The 18,639-nt window shown below is 37.3% G+C and overlaps 1 protein-coding gene across 8 annotated transcripts in view; it reads right to left on the reverse strand.

Annotated features, from left to right (window-relative positions):
• Positions 1-18,639, reverse strand: part of LOC130413035 (ankyrin repeat and fibronectin type-III domain-containing protein 1) — a 66,884-nt gene that overhangs the window by 38,916 nt on the left and 9,329 nt on the right. For 6 of the 8 annotated variants that reach the window (XM_056737944.1, XM_056737942.1, XM_056737940.1 and 3 more), the window contains 2 exons: positions 16,541-16,719; positions 14,830-15,053 (listed from right to left, as the gene is read on the reverse strand). In XM_056737944.1, the coding sequence (XP_056593922.1) occupies positions 14,830-14,928 (99 nt within the window). In that variant the 5' untranslated portion in view covers positions 14,929-15,053; positions 16,541-16,719. The remainder of the gene's footprint in view (positions 1-14,829; positions 15,054-16,540; positions 16,720-18,639) is intronic. The other 2 variants (XM_056737945.1, XM_056737941.1) reach the window with 1 other exon arrangement.

Consider the following 18,639-nt stretch of genomic DNA (forward strand, 5'->3'; position numbering starts at 1 on the left):
TCTTTAGAATTAGAAAATATATATTGTAAAGTGGTGTTGGCAAAACAGTGATTCCAGAGGTTTTCTTACTTCAAACTTCTATTTTCTAAAGTCATACTTTTTACTTTTTTACTTACCTGGTGTTAAGTGGATTTATAAAGTCAATTCATCTCAAGATGACACAAATGACTAGCAGAGGAAACATGATCGATTATATTTATTTAATTTCCATTTTAAATCTAATCTAGATTTTTCTTGAAAAGTTTTTTTTTTAAACAAATGCTACTTGGTTTGATATTTCGCTTTCATATCATTTAAAAGCCAAGCTGATTCCTATAATTCTAAATGTCTAATTTGCTGACTCCATCATATCAAAGTACACTTCCTTCAAGATTTTTTTGGTGTCTATCCATGTAAGATGTCACAATTTCACCTTCAGTTTTGAGTTGTGTCAGTTCTCAGTGCAGAACGTCTCGCTTTTTTGGGTCTCTCCACAAACTCAAACGTATGCATTAACTACACAGACCTTCATTCTTACAAGCACATCTGTGCATAGCTGTCCCACATTCTGACATCCACCATCAGACGTTCGCCCCGAAACACACATCCTGCGATGAGCACACACTCCTGGCATCCAGAATCTATATCTACAGCTACAGCTTTCAGCATTCAACAGACGCTTTCATCCACAGCATCCTGATGCTCCAGACTCTCAGAGCAGTCAGAGGTTAAGTGCTGCGCTCAAACACAATAGTACAGGATCTCTGTAAATCTCTGCTTGATCAAACCCATGCCAGACTTCATCCTGTGACCTGTGGGCTAAATGCCCAGATCCGTTACCAGGACAGCTTCACAAACACACAGTAATTGAGTCCAAAAATCACACAAACTAACTAAATCACATCCAACTCAGTTTGATATTTATGCTGAATAGTTCAAATTTGTTCATTTCATTATAGTGTTTTTGCAATCTGATCCCCGAAAAATAAAAAAGGACCCTATTTGCTTTTCTTATACACAATCTTGGTACACCCTTTATTTATGTGTACTTTAAAAGAAAAGTTTGTTTGCAACTTTGCATCATAACATAATAAACTGCGCCCCCGCATCTGTCAATGTTGATGAGACCCCTCCCTACATCCACCTGTCATATAGAGACTAATATTATTTATCCAATCAATTCAGGGATGGATACATTCAATTGAAAGCCAAACGTACCAACAATTGTTTCGTTTAAATATTCGTTTTCCAAGCCCAGAATTGTCTATTGATACAAAAAATGTGATTGATTTTCTAACAAATCCTTTTAAACTGAGTTGAGATGATTTACTCGAAGAAATTATTTTCTACTTGCCAAGTTAAAATTATTATCTGGATACAATTTAAAAATAACTTGCCAATCAAAAAGAGGTTTATTTACCATTTACAGAAAAATGATATGCCGGTTACTAGATGCATTGCTCAATGTACTAAATACATTGACAGCCCTATTTATTTCGATAATAAATGATTGCATTTGATCAAACAGTAAGATTAAACAATGTCAGGGTGTGGTGCTGTGGGGTCATTTCTAACAGACAAACAGATGTACAGAACAAAGCGCCGCGTGGCAGACAGCAGAGATAAAGAGATACACTCTTACACTATCTCTCTACAGACCTCTGTCAACTCCTCCATCCCAGCATTAGCCCTCCTTTCATCTCCCGGCAATTCTCCGCTTCTAACTTTCCACTGGCTCCACATCCCTCTCCAGCCCCTAGAACCAATCAGAACGTTGCAGCGCTGACTGTACGTGAATATAATTTTCCCAAAATTCCAGAGTGGAAAAAACGTTCAAGTCCTGCTGAGACCCGGATCAGACTGTGGAATCTCTGGGATTTGAGATTAAAAGCTTGGACTATGATTGGACATACACCTGTGTGCATGCGTGTGTATTTATTAATCCGTCAGGGACAAATTTGTTACCAGAAGTGAGCTAAATCTGACATCATTTTTCTTTGAGGACATTTAGGTTGTACTAAAAACTATGTAAACAAATATTGCTCAAAAATAATACTAAATTAATATTTATTTTGAGGATACAAACCAGTAATTACAAACCAGTAAAACCAGTATAATTAGCTGTATATAAAACAACAGAAGTCTATTTATTATGTTCGGAAACGTATTATAATAATAAACGTGGGTGATAAATATCAATCAATATTCTGGTGTTAAAAACAATTTACCCATTAAATGCAAATTCAAGATCAACAATTAAACAGATTTTAAATAATGCATGATAACATGTGTGTGTGCGTGTCAGTATACACGTGAGCGTGTGTGTTACTATGGAGTCATGAATTTATGTAGTCCAGGCTAAAAGTGTTTTATACTGGAATATTTAAGCTCTCTAAAGTTAGTTACAGAGGAGCTATCATCTGCGCCACTACAGGGACCTGCTGCATGGAAATTTGCTTGCGAACGCCTGTGTGTGTGTGTAGACAGGTCTCAATACATTCCATTCCTGTCTTAATGGGGGCTTACAGAGGCCTTTGAGTGTCCGTGTGAATAAATAGAAGCCGACAGCCCAGAATACGTCTGTTTCCTGGACGCGATTATGCCAAGAGCGCGCACACACATTCACACACACACACACGGAGACATACCCACTGACCTGTAATATACCTGCACAAAATCTAATTTCATACATTATTCATGCACCCAGTCAAGTTTTCATTAGAATATGAACATAAAGCATGATTAATAAACAAATGGAGAGGCTGAGAGATGATGTATTTTTGTAGTCTAACTCGGAAGTAAGTGTCGTGCTGGGTCCTTCGACTGAAAGCCTATACATTTTTCCATCGACTTTTGGAAGATCACAAAAATTAAGCTCTGTGATTAACAAAGGTTTATGATTCTCAAAAGTTTTGTCTATCAAGATAATCTTTACAAATGAACACAAAATTTGTAACAATTGAAAACGAAACACAATGGTCAGAAGTAAAAAGCTAACACAAAACTATTAACAGACTACACTTAAGGTCGCTGGATATCAACGTCACCACCACCAACCCTCTTACAACTCTTTCATACTTTATTAACAATGTGTTCCCTTAAAAGTAATTACTCCGTGAATGAATCCAAATCTACGTTTGAAGAGATCTGTGCCCATGTTGCATTATTTGTGAGATTTATATGCGTGATGACGTCTAACGTACCCGCCAAAGGAAGTAGTCGCTTTTAGCAACTTGTTAGCAACCGCCCTTTTTAAGACACATTAAGGCTTAAAAAAAATCACAAGCGGGTTAAATTGCTGTGTTTTATGTCATAGGGTAATATGTGATAATATTTCTAGGTTTTGTTTACCACAGACCTTATTTCGTGTGATTTACCAAAAACCCTTTAAAAAAACACATAGACTTAAGAGTGATGGAACCGGAAGTCCTAAAATGCTAACTCACTTCCGGGTTTTGCATACAAAAATACGTCATCTCTGCGGCTCCCTATGAGCTGCTTTGTTTTTAAAGTCATGAGTTTAAACCCATGCCTAACCCTAACCCACGCATTTAAACCAATCTTTATCATCTTTTACAAACTAAATGAACATTCATGAATGTTTCACTCTTATAAAAGTTTTAACTAAAAACATTATTGCAATTCAATTGGATTTATATTATTTATTTATATTATTAACCTGTGCTCTCAAAGTGTGACAATAGTGTGGAAAAACGAATGCCTCGCTACATTTGAAAAACATGATATAAGTTTTCACGTTCTAATATTTATAAACACTTTGAGGCAAACAGCCCAAGTCAGAGCATACACACAACACACACAAAAGAGTGTACACACTTATGCATGTACTGTTTTCCTGTCTGATATTTCCAATCTCATTTACTGAATATCTGGTGTTGTCATGACAACGGGCAAAAGACGGAAGACAAAAAAATCCTCAGACGCGTGTGTGTTTGTGTATGACAGATTTCCCTTGAAAGCAACTGGGTTGTTTGCAGGATTACTTAATAAATCGCATTGATGAAACCAAGCTCACGTTGCTTGACTATTCAGATATTTATGTGGCTTTTGTGATTTTTAGATTTCTGACTTGATTCCTTCATAAAAAACAAATCCACTGGAATAGAAACTTCTAACACATGTGACCTATAACTCCATAGACTGATCAAACGCGTGATGAGACGCATGATAACTGAAGGTCTTTCCTTTGAAAATTAGATTTGTCAAGTTAACGTCCGGCTCTCCGACTCAAAAGCTCAGATAGTCTTTGTTATCTTGCTACGCTCCGGGATCTTTGAAGAGTGTCTCTATTTCTGACGGTGTCAAAGTTCCTTCACGCTCTGCGGTGAACGTGATGGGAATGACAAAAGCTCTCTTAGGAACATCTTCATAGAGAGATGACTTAACAAACACCACAAATTACTTTTTACTCATCTTCTGATCCTTTCAGAATGGCTAAAAATTGAAGCTGCGTTGGATTAGATTTGAAAAGATCGGATTTCAAGATACATTTACATATATATACATTTACATTTAGGCATTTGGCATACGCTTTTATCCAAAGCGACTTACATTGCTTTATCCTATACATTTTACATAGGTATTTGAAATCCCCTGGGATCGAACCCACAACCTTGCGTTGTTAACACAATGCTCTTACTACTGAGCTCAGAAAAGCTACAGATTCAGACATTGATGTCACAGTATGGATTAGGGCTGGGTATCAATTCTGATGTTCTGATTCGATTCGATTCTCAATTCGAGTCAATGATTATAGATTTAATACAAATTTTAGATATTTCTAAAAAAAGAACAGTAAATATCACATGACAATGGTGAATTAAAAAATGAAAAATGAAAAGAGCCACAAACCTGTATATTGAACTTTTAACACACTTGGGTATAAAGAAACAGAACAGGTTATTTTACATTTAAAGATTAGGTATCCTGGTATGTCATGCATTCTGACTTCTTTACACTGTTAAACGTGCTCGTTTCTCATGCTTAACATGGTCGACTTGTTGAAAAACGAGTTGGACGTATAACGTAGTATTTATGTACATGATACACTCCCCCAGCTCTCCAACTTGTTTCATAACGTTTTTTCTAACTTTTCCTTATATTGGCCATTCTCCCAATTTAATTTCTAATGAGAAAAATAGTGGGCGTGGCTTTTGTCTTTCTCAACGATTTGATTGGATGTATAAAAACAGCCGTTGCATTTTGAAATGGAACTGGCAGAAGCCTGACAGTTGAAGGGGTGGAGTTAACGGATGCTACGCCCAGACCATCTAACATATGCCATTTAGGATGGACAGTTACTACAAGAAGGAATGCATTTTCAGATTTTAGCTAAAGATTGTTAGGGCACAGAGAATGACCCACATTAACTATTTACAATAAATGCTGCAATATTTCATGAAAAATAGGCATTTTAATTTATTATTTCAATGGGACTTCAATGTTACAAAACATGTTGGTCTCTGAAATTCGCATTGCACTGTGCGTGTATGCATGTTTTCGTTAAATGACATAGATTCATAGACACATATTTATAAACACACAAGCATGCACACACACACCTTGTAGTAACTCTTCAGCAGAATTTCCAAAGACTGTTTGTAAGCATATGAAGGGCATCATTCTTTCAGTGAACCGCTGGCATTTAGCCACACACACACACGCCAATAAGTGTTAAAAAAGAGTCTGTGACGGAATGCTGCAGACTATGAAGTCAAAAGTAAAAAAAACAAACAGCCTGTAATAAATCTACCCACTTCAACTCAAAATCTGTCCATCTTAAAGGAGTGACGACACTGAAAGTGACCACAGTCATTCACTGTCAATCTGAAATGACATCTGCACTGGAGACCATCATCTGGAGTGATGTCATTAGGTTTCAAGCATTATGTGACTATGTGAAATATGTTTCTGCAGACATACAAGCATATATTTTATTTGAAAAAATTAAGTGGTAGCTCAATCTCATACAGTGCACTCAATAATGTGACAAATACAAACTTATAAAGTCACACAATTACATTAACCAGTGTTTCCCATTGATTAATTAGACTATGGGTGACCACCATTGTCTAATTTGTTCCTCCATAGTTTCAAAACAAATAAAGAAAAATGTAGACTTCTCACTATAACATATCATTGTGTTGTCTGTTTCCCATATGGATTTATTTGCGATGGCTTGCCACACTATCAACACTGGCCACCATGAATAGATTTTTCATGATTCCCATTTATATTTCACACGCAGCTTCTCCGGATCTGTTCCACCTATGTGGAATGATCTGCCCACTGCTACAAGATCTGCAGATTCTGTAGCCATCTTTAAGAATCGTCTGAAAACACATCTCTTTCGTCAACCCCTGACTGATCAGTTCTGACTTCTATTTCTTCTCTACTCTTTATAAATTTTTTTATTTTTATAATTTAGCTCTGTATACTGTGTTTTGATTGCACTTATGCTTTTGTTGTCCTTATGCTGTCCCAATTGCTTCCATTGCTTACCCCACCAGTAAGTCGCTTTGGATAAAAGCGTCTGCTCAATGACTAAATGTAAATGTATGTTTTTATCCCTAAAACAGCTTCATTCATTAAAGATTGAACCTTGTATGTAAGAGGCTTGCGGTATTAAAGAAATGTACTAAAGTTTATGTGAGATGTCTTTTTGAAAGAATCCCACTACTCATGTAAGACATTATTGCAGCGTTTTGTATGTGCGCAGGTGCTGAGCCAATTGCGTTCGAATGTATGCAGTAACGGAGCCCTTTTATTGGTTGAATGTACTGAGTGAACACTCCCTTTGCTTAACGAGTCATTTGAGTCAAAATGAGACTGAATGAACCGGTTCATATTGTTTATGGCCTAATATCCTCTTTGTTGCAACAGTACATTAGATAATATATCAATGACTTGGTTTAATTTAACTTTAACTGGTTTAAAGTTAACTTTTGTTAGACGGTTTTGTTAATAAACTCTATTTAAAATAGATTATTTTACATAGATTATTATGGATTATATCGAAATATATCATTCAATCAATATAGGAAAAAAACTATTGAGTAACTTTTTGCCATATCGCCCAGCATTACATAAAGGCGCAGTTTTTTATTTATAGCGGCCACTATCTATGTTTTATAGATTTGCAACGAATCTCTCAGTTCAAACACGACGCTAGCCACCACAGTACAAAAAGATGTTGTCGGCTGGGACACGCGTCTTCTCATGTTGACGCAGGGAAGAGACCATGCGGGCATTAGAAAGACTGTAGAAAGAGCGATGTCTTATAACATCAAATAAAAGGTCTGTGGATTTTAAGAATTAAAAGAAGGATAAAAGTCAGGCAGGAGCTATTGGACCTGCGCTAATATTATAAAGACTTTCCAGCAGAGATGCATTAGGACCGTGGTACTAAGGCTTTTAGCAGAGATACTTAAAGATATCTATGGAGATAATTTTCAGCAGAGAGACGTTGGAGAGAAAGATCGTTGTTGTAGAGGAAACATGTGTTGTAGAGTTGTTTGTCCGTTTAGGGCTTTTGTACAAAACATGGCTCCGAATTCAATGTATGTAGGGCTGCTCTGTATGTAGATATAAATAGCTTAAACTAAGGAATTACAAACCTAACGGTTCAGTAATTAAGGTCTTTATACACCTCTGAAGAAATAGTTTTGTATATTATATTGCATTTCTGTACAGATCCTCCTAAAAACCCCAAATGTTTCCTTTAAAGGTACAGTTTGTAGGATTTTGAAGGATTTAATCACCAAAATGTAATATATATTACAAAACTATGTTGTGAGTGGTGAAGAAATACCTTACAAAATGAACTGAAATGTTTATATTACCTTACAATGAGCCATTTTATGTATATACACCGCGGGCACACCCTTACATGTAATTTATCAAAGTGCACAGCCATGTTTATAAAGTATCACTACACAGACAAACTTATGCAGGACAAGGGTTTGCTAAGCGATGCCGAAGTTGCCAGCTTTCTGCTGGACCGGTAAGTTTGTCTAATTTCCGCTATATAAGTGAACTGTTTGTTTGATAGCTTTAGCTAATAGATGAGCATGAGCATCAAGTGAGTTTTTCCTTGTTTATTGCACTTTGTAATTGTACTATAATTCCTTTTTGCATGGGTGTGTGCAAATCAAGTTAGAAATCATTTTTACAATCATTATTTGCATAAATCGGGTTTAAATTATATTATAATACTGCTTAGCTTCTGTGCATACAAATGTGTAATTTAATAATTGATAGGATAAAATCCAAACTTCCAGGTTGCATAGTTTATCAGCAATACAGAGTCAACGAAGATTTGAGAAGATACAATTGATCAATTGGGGTTATGCCAAACGTCTGCCAAGACTTTTGCGGTTAGATTACACGCCTTTAGCATTAGCAAGCGGTTTCAAAAGGCAGTAAGTTACGAACCAAGTTACCGTGTCAAAAAATGCAAAATAAGCGAATACATCACTGACACAATGCTAAACAAGTAACAATAATATTCACTATAACGATTAGAGTAAATAATGAATTAAGTCAATTTACTTTATTTATTTTTCTTTGTAAATAAACCTCGTCACTTGACTTGCAAAGGTTACTGTCTGCTGTCTCAGACGACGACATCTCTTTCCTGTGTTCGTAGCTTCGGTCTGTTGTTCGCCTGTGAGACGTAGATTGCAATTATCAACACCAACGATAATGACTGCTATCATTTACGGAACCCTTTTGTCCTGTGACGCCAACCGTAGCTTCTCTAATGGGAGGGAGAGGGGGGTATCGGAGGTGTAGGTTGCAATTTCCTACATCGCCAATAGTGGCCTCTAAAACTTACACACAGAACCTTTAAAGAAAGGTTAGAAGTGTTTCCCGCACACCCTTTCTCTATGTGCTTAGTGTGTGTCTGTGTGGGTGCGCATGTTCTGTAGTTGTAACTCTATGTAACAGCAACAGTGTATTGTTTCATATTTCTGAATTTGCGCCGAATTGTCTGCTCTATATGCGATCTACAACAAAATGATCAGTCGCATTTAAAAAAAAAAAAAAACGCTCATAACACAACAATACATTGATGAGAAGAGCAACAGCCATAAAGGCTGTGTTCTGCATGATACAAACAAGTAGGCGTATATACCCAAAATCACCTTCATGCAATGACACTGTACCGGGGAGGGGGCGTGGTCAGCTCGAAATGCATTTTCAAGTCCACATTGAACCTTTCAACCTGTGAATGTAAATGCATTAAGGGAAAATGACATTAGAATTTTCTTTTTGCTACAGTTTTGCTTGACTATCTTAAATATGTATAATCAATCCGGAAATGCATTTTCATTTTAATTTTGCAACTTAAAGAGCGTTAAAAATATCCATTTAAATAACTTATTAAAACTAGTGTAGGAACTGACAAATGTAATTTATATATTTTCATTTTTATTTTCATTTTGCACCTAATGGTGCACATACGTTATTTGAAATGTATATTTAGATACACAATTGCATTGTCAATTTACATACTGCATTGCCATTTTGCATGTTACATTGCAAATTGAATTTTGCACCACATATGCTTCCATACAAGAACAGCTCAATAAAACCCATCCAACTGTACTGCACTGCAGCATTCTAGATTTATGCACCGATCGATCGAATTAACGCTAATGAATAGAGGAGCTTACTGTAACTGCAGTGAATGTACTGTACACCGCCTGACAACAATACTGAACGGCACATTCAGCTGAAGAGGACAGCCTGAGCATTCTGTGATCAATATAATAAATAACTCTCTCTATGAGTGTGCGTAAAAGATTGAATTTAATGATCGTGTTTTATAATAACACTTGGGAGCACAGGGCAACAGAATATCAAGTCTCTCCCACTTTTCGAATGGAATGGAATGGAACGGAATTACTCACGAGAAACTGAATTTAATCACTATCCATCAAGTCAACATTTCTATCAAATATAAAACTCAGAAAGAGTTCAGCCAAGAACACCTTTTGTGTTTCACAGCAGTCTTTGGGGTTTAGAACAACATGAGGGCGAGTAAATGATGACTGAATTTTCATTTGAAACCCACCTCTCTCTCACTCTCTCTCTCCTTCATTTGCATTATGCCAAGCCCCCCCCATCCCTCATAAACTTCACATAACTTCTATGTTTCTCAGAAACGCGCTGCATGCTCTTTCATCTCTTCTGTTGGTTGAAATGTGTTAATCACATGTCAATACTGCTTGACGTTCGCTCAAATCTGAAATGAAACATGCTTGTTGAGATCTCAGCTGTCACTCTTTGTTCAAGTCTTCATGAGTTAATTCGATAGAGTTTATTCATTTATTCACACTCACATTCTGCCCGACATGCGTCAGGGCTCTATACTATCACGTTAAGACTATCACAAAGATTATGACAATGGAAAGAAAGTTTATTCACTAACACACACACACACAGTTTTATCAGATCTCAACCTGAAACTAAAACTAAACTCAACAACGGGACCGATGGTGTTCTCTGTCAGAAAATCTGACAAGGGACAAAAACACAGGCCTGGAGAACTCATGTGAAAAGAGTGAACGAGGCAGCGGGCGAGTGTGCGGACGAGTCTGAGAGAGAACGTCCCACATTTAAATACATAATGACCCTTAATGGACGCCATTTCCCCACGTAACCCAGAGCAACCAGTGCAACCAGTGAAAAATGTCCAGCCTTTCGCCCCACAAGTGTGTGTGTGACAGTGACAAACATTTAGAAGACAATGTGTGGGACAGAGATGACAAACAGCAACCACTAACTTTCTTCTATATATTAAGCAAAACTTATTGTGTTCTATCCTGCTTGAGTTTAGTAAACGTGTAATTTAAGTATAACTTAAAACGGATACAAGCAACATTTTCCTTCATCATGTATTTATGAAGAGACTGATAGAGAGAGCTTGTGCCTATTCAGCACTGCCATCTAGAGCTCTATCAGATGAACTGCACATGTTATCTAAATCAACCTCTGACTGTTAAAGGAGCCAGTTTTTACTGTTTTTGAGGCTTTGAGAATGTTTTTTGGTTATTTAATATAAAATTTTCATTTTTTCTCATTTAAAAAATGTAGCTTTATATTTAAAATATTTCAAGTCTTTTGTTCACCGCTGTCCCTCTTTTAACAAAACGACTGGATTTCTTTCGGTCTATATAAATTCCCTCCTTCCGAAAAGCTCTGATTGGTAAAGCTGACCAGGTCTGTCGTCATTGGTTCCCCGCTTAGAGTGTGTGTGTGAAGATGTCCCACCCATACCATATCAGCGAGCTTCCGCTTCTCAGGCTGTTGTGATTGGTCGGTGCCCCTCTCAGTGCACGTGTATTCATAAAGTTTGGCTTTGAGCAATAAACAGTAACAATGGCGTCAACTTCACTTTATCAGTTAAAAACTATCGAGGAGGTCTGCTAGTGCATGTGCACCGTCAATCTTTAAAAGAGATAAAAAAATCCTACTATGGCGAGGAAAATGACACCGTACAGAATGGCGTAAGACCGGTTATATTAATTAACACAAATAACAGAAGCGTTACTTTTGTCTTTTTATATTGGACCCGAGTTGGATATTAAAACATGCAGATTGACCAGGAGACATTTGCAAGCAGGACTTCAAAGGACGTTTCATAGAAGTGTTTTAGAGGTATGCGTGCACACACACACACAGACACACACGATATCAGTGTATTAAACAGAACAGCTTTCACAGCCGATGTTAAAGTTAAAGCTGTCATTTGACTGCAAGTTATCTTAGAATGTGTGTAATGGAATTCATATTACCAGCTGTAGGACTGTGATGAAAATGAAAGTAGTTTAGCGCGTAGCTCAGTAAAATGTTTACGATCTCTGAAAACCATCTTGCAGACAAATTTTCGCTTACGACAAGATCAAAGCCAGATAAAGAATACAAATTCTTCGTTGAACAGTACCTGTTTGATTATGGAGGTTAGTGTTTTGTTTTCTTTTTGTATTGGCGAAGGTGCTTGGATAAGTACTTGAATACGTGTTCTGTCAGTTTCTTTTCACTGTTGTAAAATTCCAGCACGACGGCAAAACAGGAGTGCTTCTTCTTGTTGTTGCAAGACGGATGTTGTGACACATTGCTTTGCGAAAAGGCGGAAGTTAAGTTACGTCATTGTGTATAGGGTCTATTGTATTGACAGGTATGCCCACTTTACTTGTGTATACATTTGGGCAGTCTTAGTCAACTCATACCACCAAATGACGTAGATTTGTGGGGGGGTGTTTACACGAGGCGTTTCAGGCAGGTCTGGGTGAGCATTCGCTTTTAGATAGAATGCATCTTTTGTTCCGACACTTTTATTTTTGCATTTAACGTGTCTAATACATGCATGGGCAATTTCTAACACACATAAGATACAGAAAAGCATGTGTTCGCGCCATATGACTCCTTTTTATTCCTTCATAAAATCTGATCTTTGTCAAAAGGAAGAACAAACACACCCTGTGAAAACACATCATTCTTTGTGTGTTGTCTGGTTAAGCAGACTGTTTGTCTATTCTTCATACTTCATAGATCTTTGCTCTTATAATCCATAATACAATCAATAACACAAGATTTGGGAATAAAGAAATAGAATCTGATTTCCGCAGAAAAAAAAAGGAAAAATTGCTTTTAATGACCATCCACGATAGATTAAGGTCAAATCCCATTTCTACTCCTTACCCCTACCCCTCTGTTTAGCGCGTTCACGTGAAGGGGCAGGGATGTCTCGATTCTCTTTTGATTGGAGGGGGAAGGGCCATATAGCCCTTCAAACAAAGATTTTTCAGGACCTCACTTAAACGAAGGGTTATGAAATTTCCCAACATGGCTGCTTATGCCAGTATAATGTAAGCCTTTATTTGGGCTTTAATAAGGATTTAAACAGCTAACAAACATCTTGTTTATGTTGAAATGAATGTTGTGTTCAGTTTTTTCATCTTGAGTACTTGAAATGTTTATAAAAAGTCGCAAAATTTTACTAACGTAACCCTTTAATGATTGCACGATTGAACCGCAACATACACAACTGCAAAAACAGTATTTGTAATCATGGCCATCTCCGGAATACAATCACGAACCGGGGGAAGCAGATCTCAAACGCTGGGTTAATCAAAACGTGCTCCGCCTTACGAGGTGTATAGTGAGCTGCTGTTGACGAAAAAGTTCAGGGTCACTTTTTAGGCTGTAATGCACAAAACTGATATGACCACAACTGACAGCACCATTTTGGAAGTTTGTGATCAACATTGCCGCATCTCCATACAGTCAGTGACGTATTATGATAACGTAGGACTATGTAAGTGTAGTAGTGGTGTCCTATTTCTTAGGGGAATGTTTTTAGACCTTCCCCTTGTAACTGTGTTTCAAGGGGCAAGGTGAAGTGGTGAGGGGTAGGCAAAGGGGTATAAAATAGAATTGGGATTGGGCAAAACACAAAAGTCATCATTTATTCAACAACATTATTTGGCAAAAATGTATTTGGCAAAGACGATAGACATTACCTTTGGACACTATAGTACTCAAAAATAAATCTAAAGGTTATTTCATAAATATCTGACAAATAAAATCCACATAAAAAAAATGTAATGCCACCGTAACAACCTACAATCCTGCAGCCCATCCGGAGCAAAACCTAATGCACACCAATGCAACAAATCTCAGCCTGTACGCAGGCAGACGGCCAAGATCTTGTTTATTTGCACAAACACTGTAAACTGTGACAGCAGAGCGGTCTGAAAATAAAGCTTTTTGCAACACTGGAACACCTCATTTCTGAGGGTGTCAGCAGAGCAAGATTAATTCAACTATACTGTATCCTCTCGCCTTTACAAAAATACATCACGTTAGTAAAATAATCTGCTTCCTGTACCATAACACTCCAACACTGAACATTAAAGCATTCAGAGGGAGTACGTGCTTGTAAAATAAACAGAAACTATTCAGTTAGTGAGGTTAACTTGGTTAACTGGATTACATTTTACATCTAGAATTGCATTTCCAACCTGAACCCCTTTAAAGCCACCATCAACGCCTAATTATGCAACAACTATCTCCGTCTTCAATAATTCGGTTAAAGACCTTTCAGGAATTGTGCCGTCAGACTTCATATCACATGCTGAGCTTAGCGCCCATATTTCCTTAAGACCCACTTCTGATCCTAAACTAAGAGACGTTTACTACATCCTCACATTGAAGTAATAAAAGAGAAACATTAATGACAATCAAGGATTTATAAATAATATACACACACTAGACTTCTTACCCCGAAACAGAGACGACTTACGAGGTTCAGAGAGGAGCCCATCCTGACACAACACACACACTCAAACCCTCGTACTATAACACCCGAGACTCTATTACCAGACACAGGCAGGTAATGAGGGTTCAGCTTACCGGCTATTATACACACCATATTAAATATTCATCCAAAACCCTTCATACATATGTTTGTGTGTGTGTGCAGGTTTATGCACTTTGAAACACAACTTCAAACTTGTATTTTAAATGATTAACTAACCCAAAACATTCAGTCTTTATATCGACTGTCCTTGTGTTATTTTAAATGCTGTTCATCCTTTTACATAACACAGGAACACATTTCAAAGAATTCTTACGTTCAAGTTTTGAATGGTATGAAAGGACCACAGCTGTCAGGACTGAAAAAGTAATCTTGAACATCATTCACATTTGCACTCGAATGGAATATTTTTTTTGCAGTGTGCTGGTTATGTAGGTAGGAGATGGACGTGAACAGATGATGACAAAGATGTGGAACTTTAATTAAAACACAGAACTACTTACAAACTTCCTCTTCAGTTTAACTTTTGGGTCCGTTAGGCTCCGCCCCTCAGTCTGGGTGGGCTCAAATACAGAATCGTCCAGGTTATCATCCGCCGACATGCTCTTTCTTAGATATGCTGCCCGGCGACGGAAATGTGAGAACGGCGACTGAGAGCGTGGACGGAGATCGATGGCTCCTGTGGTGACGCCCCCCTCGGTTTCATCCTCCAGACGCCACAACTCACCTGTGACAAACGACAGATTTTCAACACTGAACATCAGATGATTATACAACGACAGTTTCGGCCACACGGGCATACGTGTTAAAATGTGTAAACTGTCTCCCACGTTCTGTCAGACCCTGATGGAGACGAGAGGGCTTATCTGTCTGTGGTGTCATTTATGTTTATTAGACTTGAATCAGTCAATTCTAGGTCAATGTTTTTTTACGAGACATCACAGACCTCATTTGACTTGATCCGAGCATAATGAGCCTTCAAACTCGCTGAGAGTGGACGGGATCTGGTGTGTGCGCTGAAAAGGCCACATGCTCCTCTGTTGGCAATGACAGTTGCTAGGCAACAAGAATGGGGAGGAAGCTTAGATTTCAGGTTTAACATCTGAGAGACAGTGAAGAAATCTCTCTTTCGGAGCTTTACCCGAGAGTAGCTCAGCTGTGAGAATTGAGGAGAAAAAAGAGAGGATTTGGCCAACGGGAGCAGGCTGAAGTAAATATCGCCGGCACGCACACTGCGAACGCACAACACAATCACACACGCCACTACACTCGCTCGTTTCGTGAATGGAACGGAAGGTTCTTGATCCAAATGTGGTATGAAATTTCATTCAAAACTATGCTGCCAATGTCATTAATTTTCTCTCAAAAATTAGCTCTCTGTGGATTTAAACACCGTTATTATTTTTTAGCCGGGAGGTGAAAACACTTAAACTGACAATATCCAGAATGGCTAGAACATGTCGCAAAAAATCTAAATAGTGAGATGGATTTTTTTAAACAATCAAAAAATGTATATAAATACAAGTATTTTAAGACCATGTCTGAATGAACAGTACAAAACAGTAAATATTTAACGCCATGAAAAGTATGTATAGATGTATAGTATGTGTATGTATAGATGTAGTTTTATTTTCATTGTTTTATGCTTTCCTGTGGCTCAGTCGATAGAGCATGGTGCTAGCAACTGCAAGATCATGGGTTTGATACCAGGAATTTCACATACTTAAAAAAAATATATAGTGCATTGCAATGTAAATCGCTTTGGATTAAATCGTTTGCCAAATACATAAATGTAAAAAAAGATCATTTGAAAAAATAATTTTAGTAAATAAAGCAATGTATTTTAATATCTTTTAAAAAATATGTCCAATCACATAATGGTAATGAAAATAAAATTTCACTTCAATTTATAAATGTTTTTCATTTTATATATTTTCTAAAAATCACTCTTATCACTTTAAAGCAAAGTTGACACTTTATTTCACCCCCGTATGTTTCTATACTGTACTTGGACTATGTGAGACCGGTTTTTACTGCACTTATGCTTTTTGTTGTCCTTATGTTGTTCCAATTGCTTCTATTGTTTACCTCATTTGTAAGTCACTTTGGATAAAAGCATCTGCTAAATAACTAAATGTAAATGTAATGGAAATCAAAATGAAGTTAAAAGTTAATAAACATGTTAATAAACATGTCTTGAAGCAAACACAATACCTGCGGAGGGCAGCGTGCAGGCTTCAACTGGACCGGGGCTGGACGGAAGACGCGCGCGCTGTTGCTGTACACAAACATTCGCTGAGTGATGCCCACGGATCGCGGCAGGGGACTGAGGAATGCTGGGTAATGTTCTAGATTTGGCCAAAACAGGCCTTTGTAGCCGTCTTTCCAATGACCTAGAACACAGTAAATTATCAATTAATTACCCAATTAATTAATAATAAATGAATCACACCCATGAATATAAATCTTCCATGGGAGTCAACGGCACGTCATTTTTTAACTCTGTGCTTCTACTGGAGTACAGACTGTACACTGGAGGCGTTTATTTAAACAAATGAATGATCCTCACATCATGAAGCTTTTTAAGAACCCCTGTTGCTCCTTGCTACATGTCCAAGCTTTGAGAATTTCTTGTGGATGACAACAATACAAGACAAAAATACAATATCACTCTTAAAGTAAGTGGCCAATTACAAAAAACTGAATATCACAGAGGCCATTAAGAGCTACCTAGCAACCAGCAATAACCCCATAGCAAATAACCCCTTAGCAACACACTGGCAACAGCAGAGCGATATCCTGGAATCCAACCACTCTAGATTTTTACTGCTGAACACAACATGCATTTTCCTCAAATTACGAACATAACAATATTTATACAAATAAATATTGATATTAAATTACTATAATCAACAAAAACTAATTTGAATCAACCTTAAACCATTAAGAATGTGTAAGAAAAACAACAGTTGCTTGTGCTGCTGTGTGTACAAGTTTCCGTATATATGTAAGTGCTAAATGTCGTAACAATCAAAATCACATTTTACTGATGCTTAGACTCATACATTTTCTCTAATGCCACGCACATGTTCAAAACATTATTTTTAAAGCATGCCAGATTGACTGCAGTGTAGATTTGGCTGCTTTTATGTGTGAACGCCTGGCAACGACGGACCAGCGAATTCCAAACGGTATCAGGAAATTCTTCAGCAGAATGTGACGGCGTCTGTCTGAGATTTAAACAGGCGTCGGGTTATGCAATATCATTAGCATCCAAAACACTGGAGTAAATCAAATCTACAGGTCAAACGGAAGATTTTGTGTATTGCACATCAGCCAAAACAACAATTTTACTCCAAAACATGGAGAGAACACATTCATCATCCGCAGAGGCTGTACAAAAGATCCGCCTCCAATTCACAAGTGTGCCAATAAATGTGTTTCACAATCGATCAAACATTGAAGGCTTCATCATTCTCATCTTTGACTGGAACACTTGTTTAGAAAGGTTAGAGCAATGCAAATTTTGATAAACAAGTGTGTATAATTATAACCTATATTAATTATCATCTAGATTATCTTGTGGAGCTGGAAGCTCTTCTTTAAATTAAAGTAATAGCAAGAATTCAGAAAATAAGGACTTTTGGTCTGCTGATCAGATTGCTTGAAGGCACAAAGAGCACACGAGTCATATGAACTATTTTAATGATGCATTTCTGGTGCTTTACAGATGTGGTCACCCTCACACATCTCCTGCAGAAGAAAGATGCAGAGACAGGTTTGAGAGAAAATTATCCTTGATTCCTCAATAGTTTTGATGACTATAAGAAACAGTTCACTCCAAAATCTTTTAGAATAATGAACAAGCTGCTGCAAAATGTTATCTTTGGGTGAACTTTTCCTTACACATGAAATGGAAATGAGCCCTATCCTAATGCATGCCCCTGGGCTTTTTGAACATGATAAGATTTATGTTCTGAATTTTTTTTAATCAAAATGTAAAAACAAGCTCCATCTCGGAAACTTTTCACAACCCCTATCCCTTTTTGGGTGACAACAACGAACCTCTTCCTTTTCAACCCCCCCACCCTCCTGCCTCTATTTTGGTATGCAACGCCCGCTTTCACAGTCAACTCTGACTTCTTTTTTCATTTCACCTTTAGTTTCAAGAAGAAATATGTCAGATAAGCGTTTTGTATACTATACAAACAGTTTTGGTGAATCGAAAGCTGAATTTAAAATCAGGTATTTCTTTTGTTATTTGGCTATTTGCTGTTTGGCTTTTATAATTTTAATCACTGAAACATCACTGA

This window comes from Triplophysa dalaica, chromosome 23 (assembly GCF_015846415.1).
Source record: "Triplophysa dalaica isolate WHDGS20190420 chromosome 23, ASM1584641v1, whole genome shotgun sequence".
NCBI classification, from domain to species: Eukaryota; Metazoa; Chordata; class Actinopteri; order Cypriniformes; family Nemacheilidae; genus Triplophysa; species Triplophysa dalaica.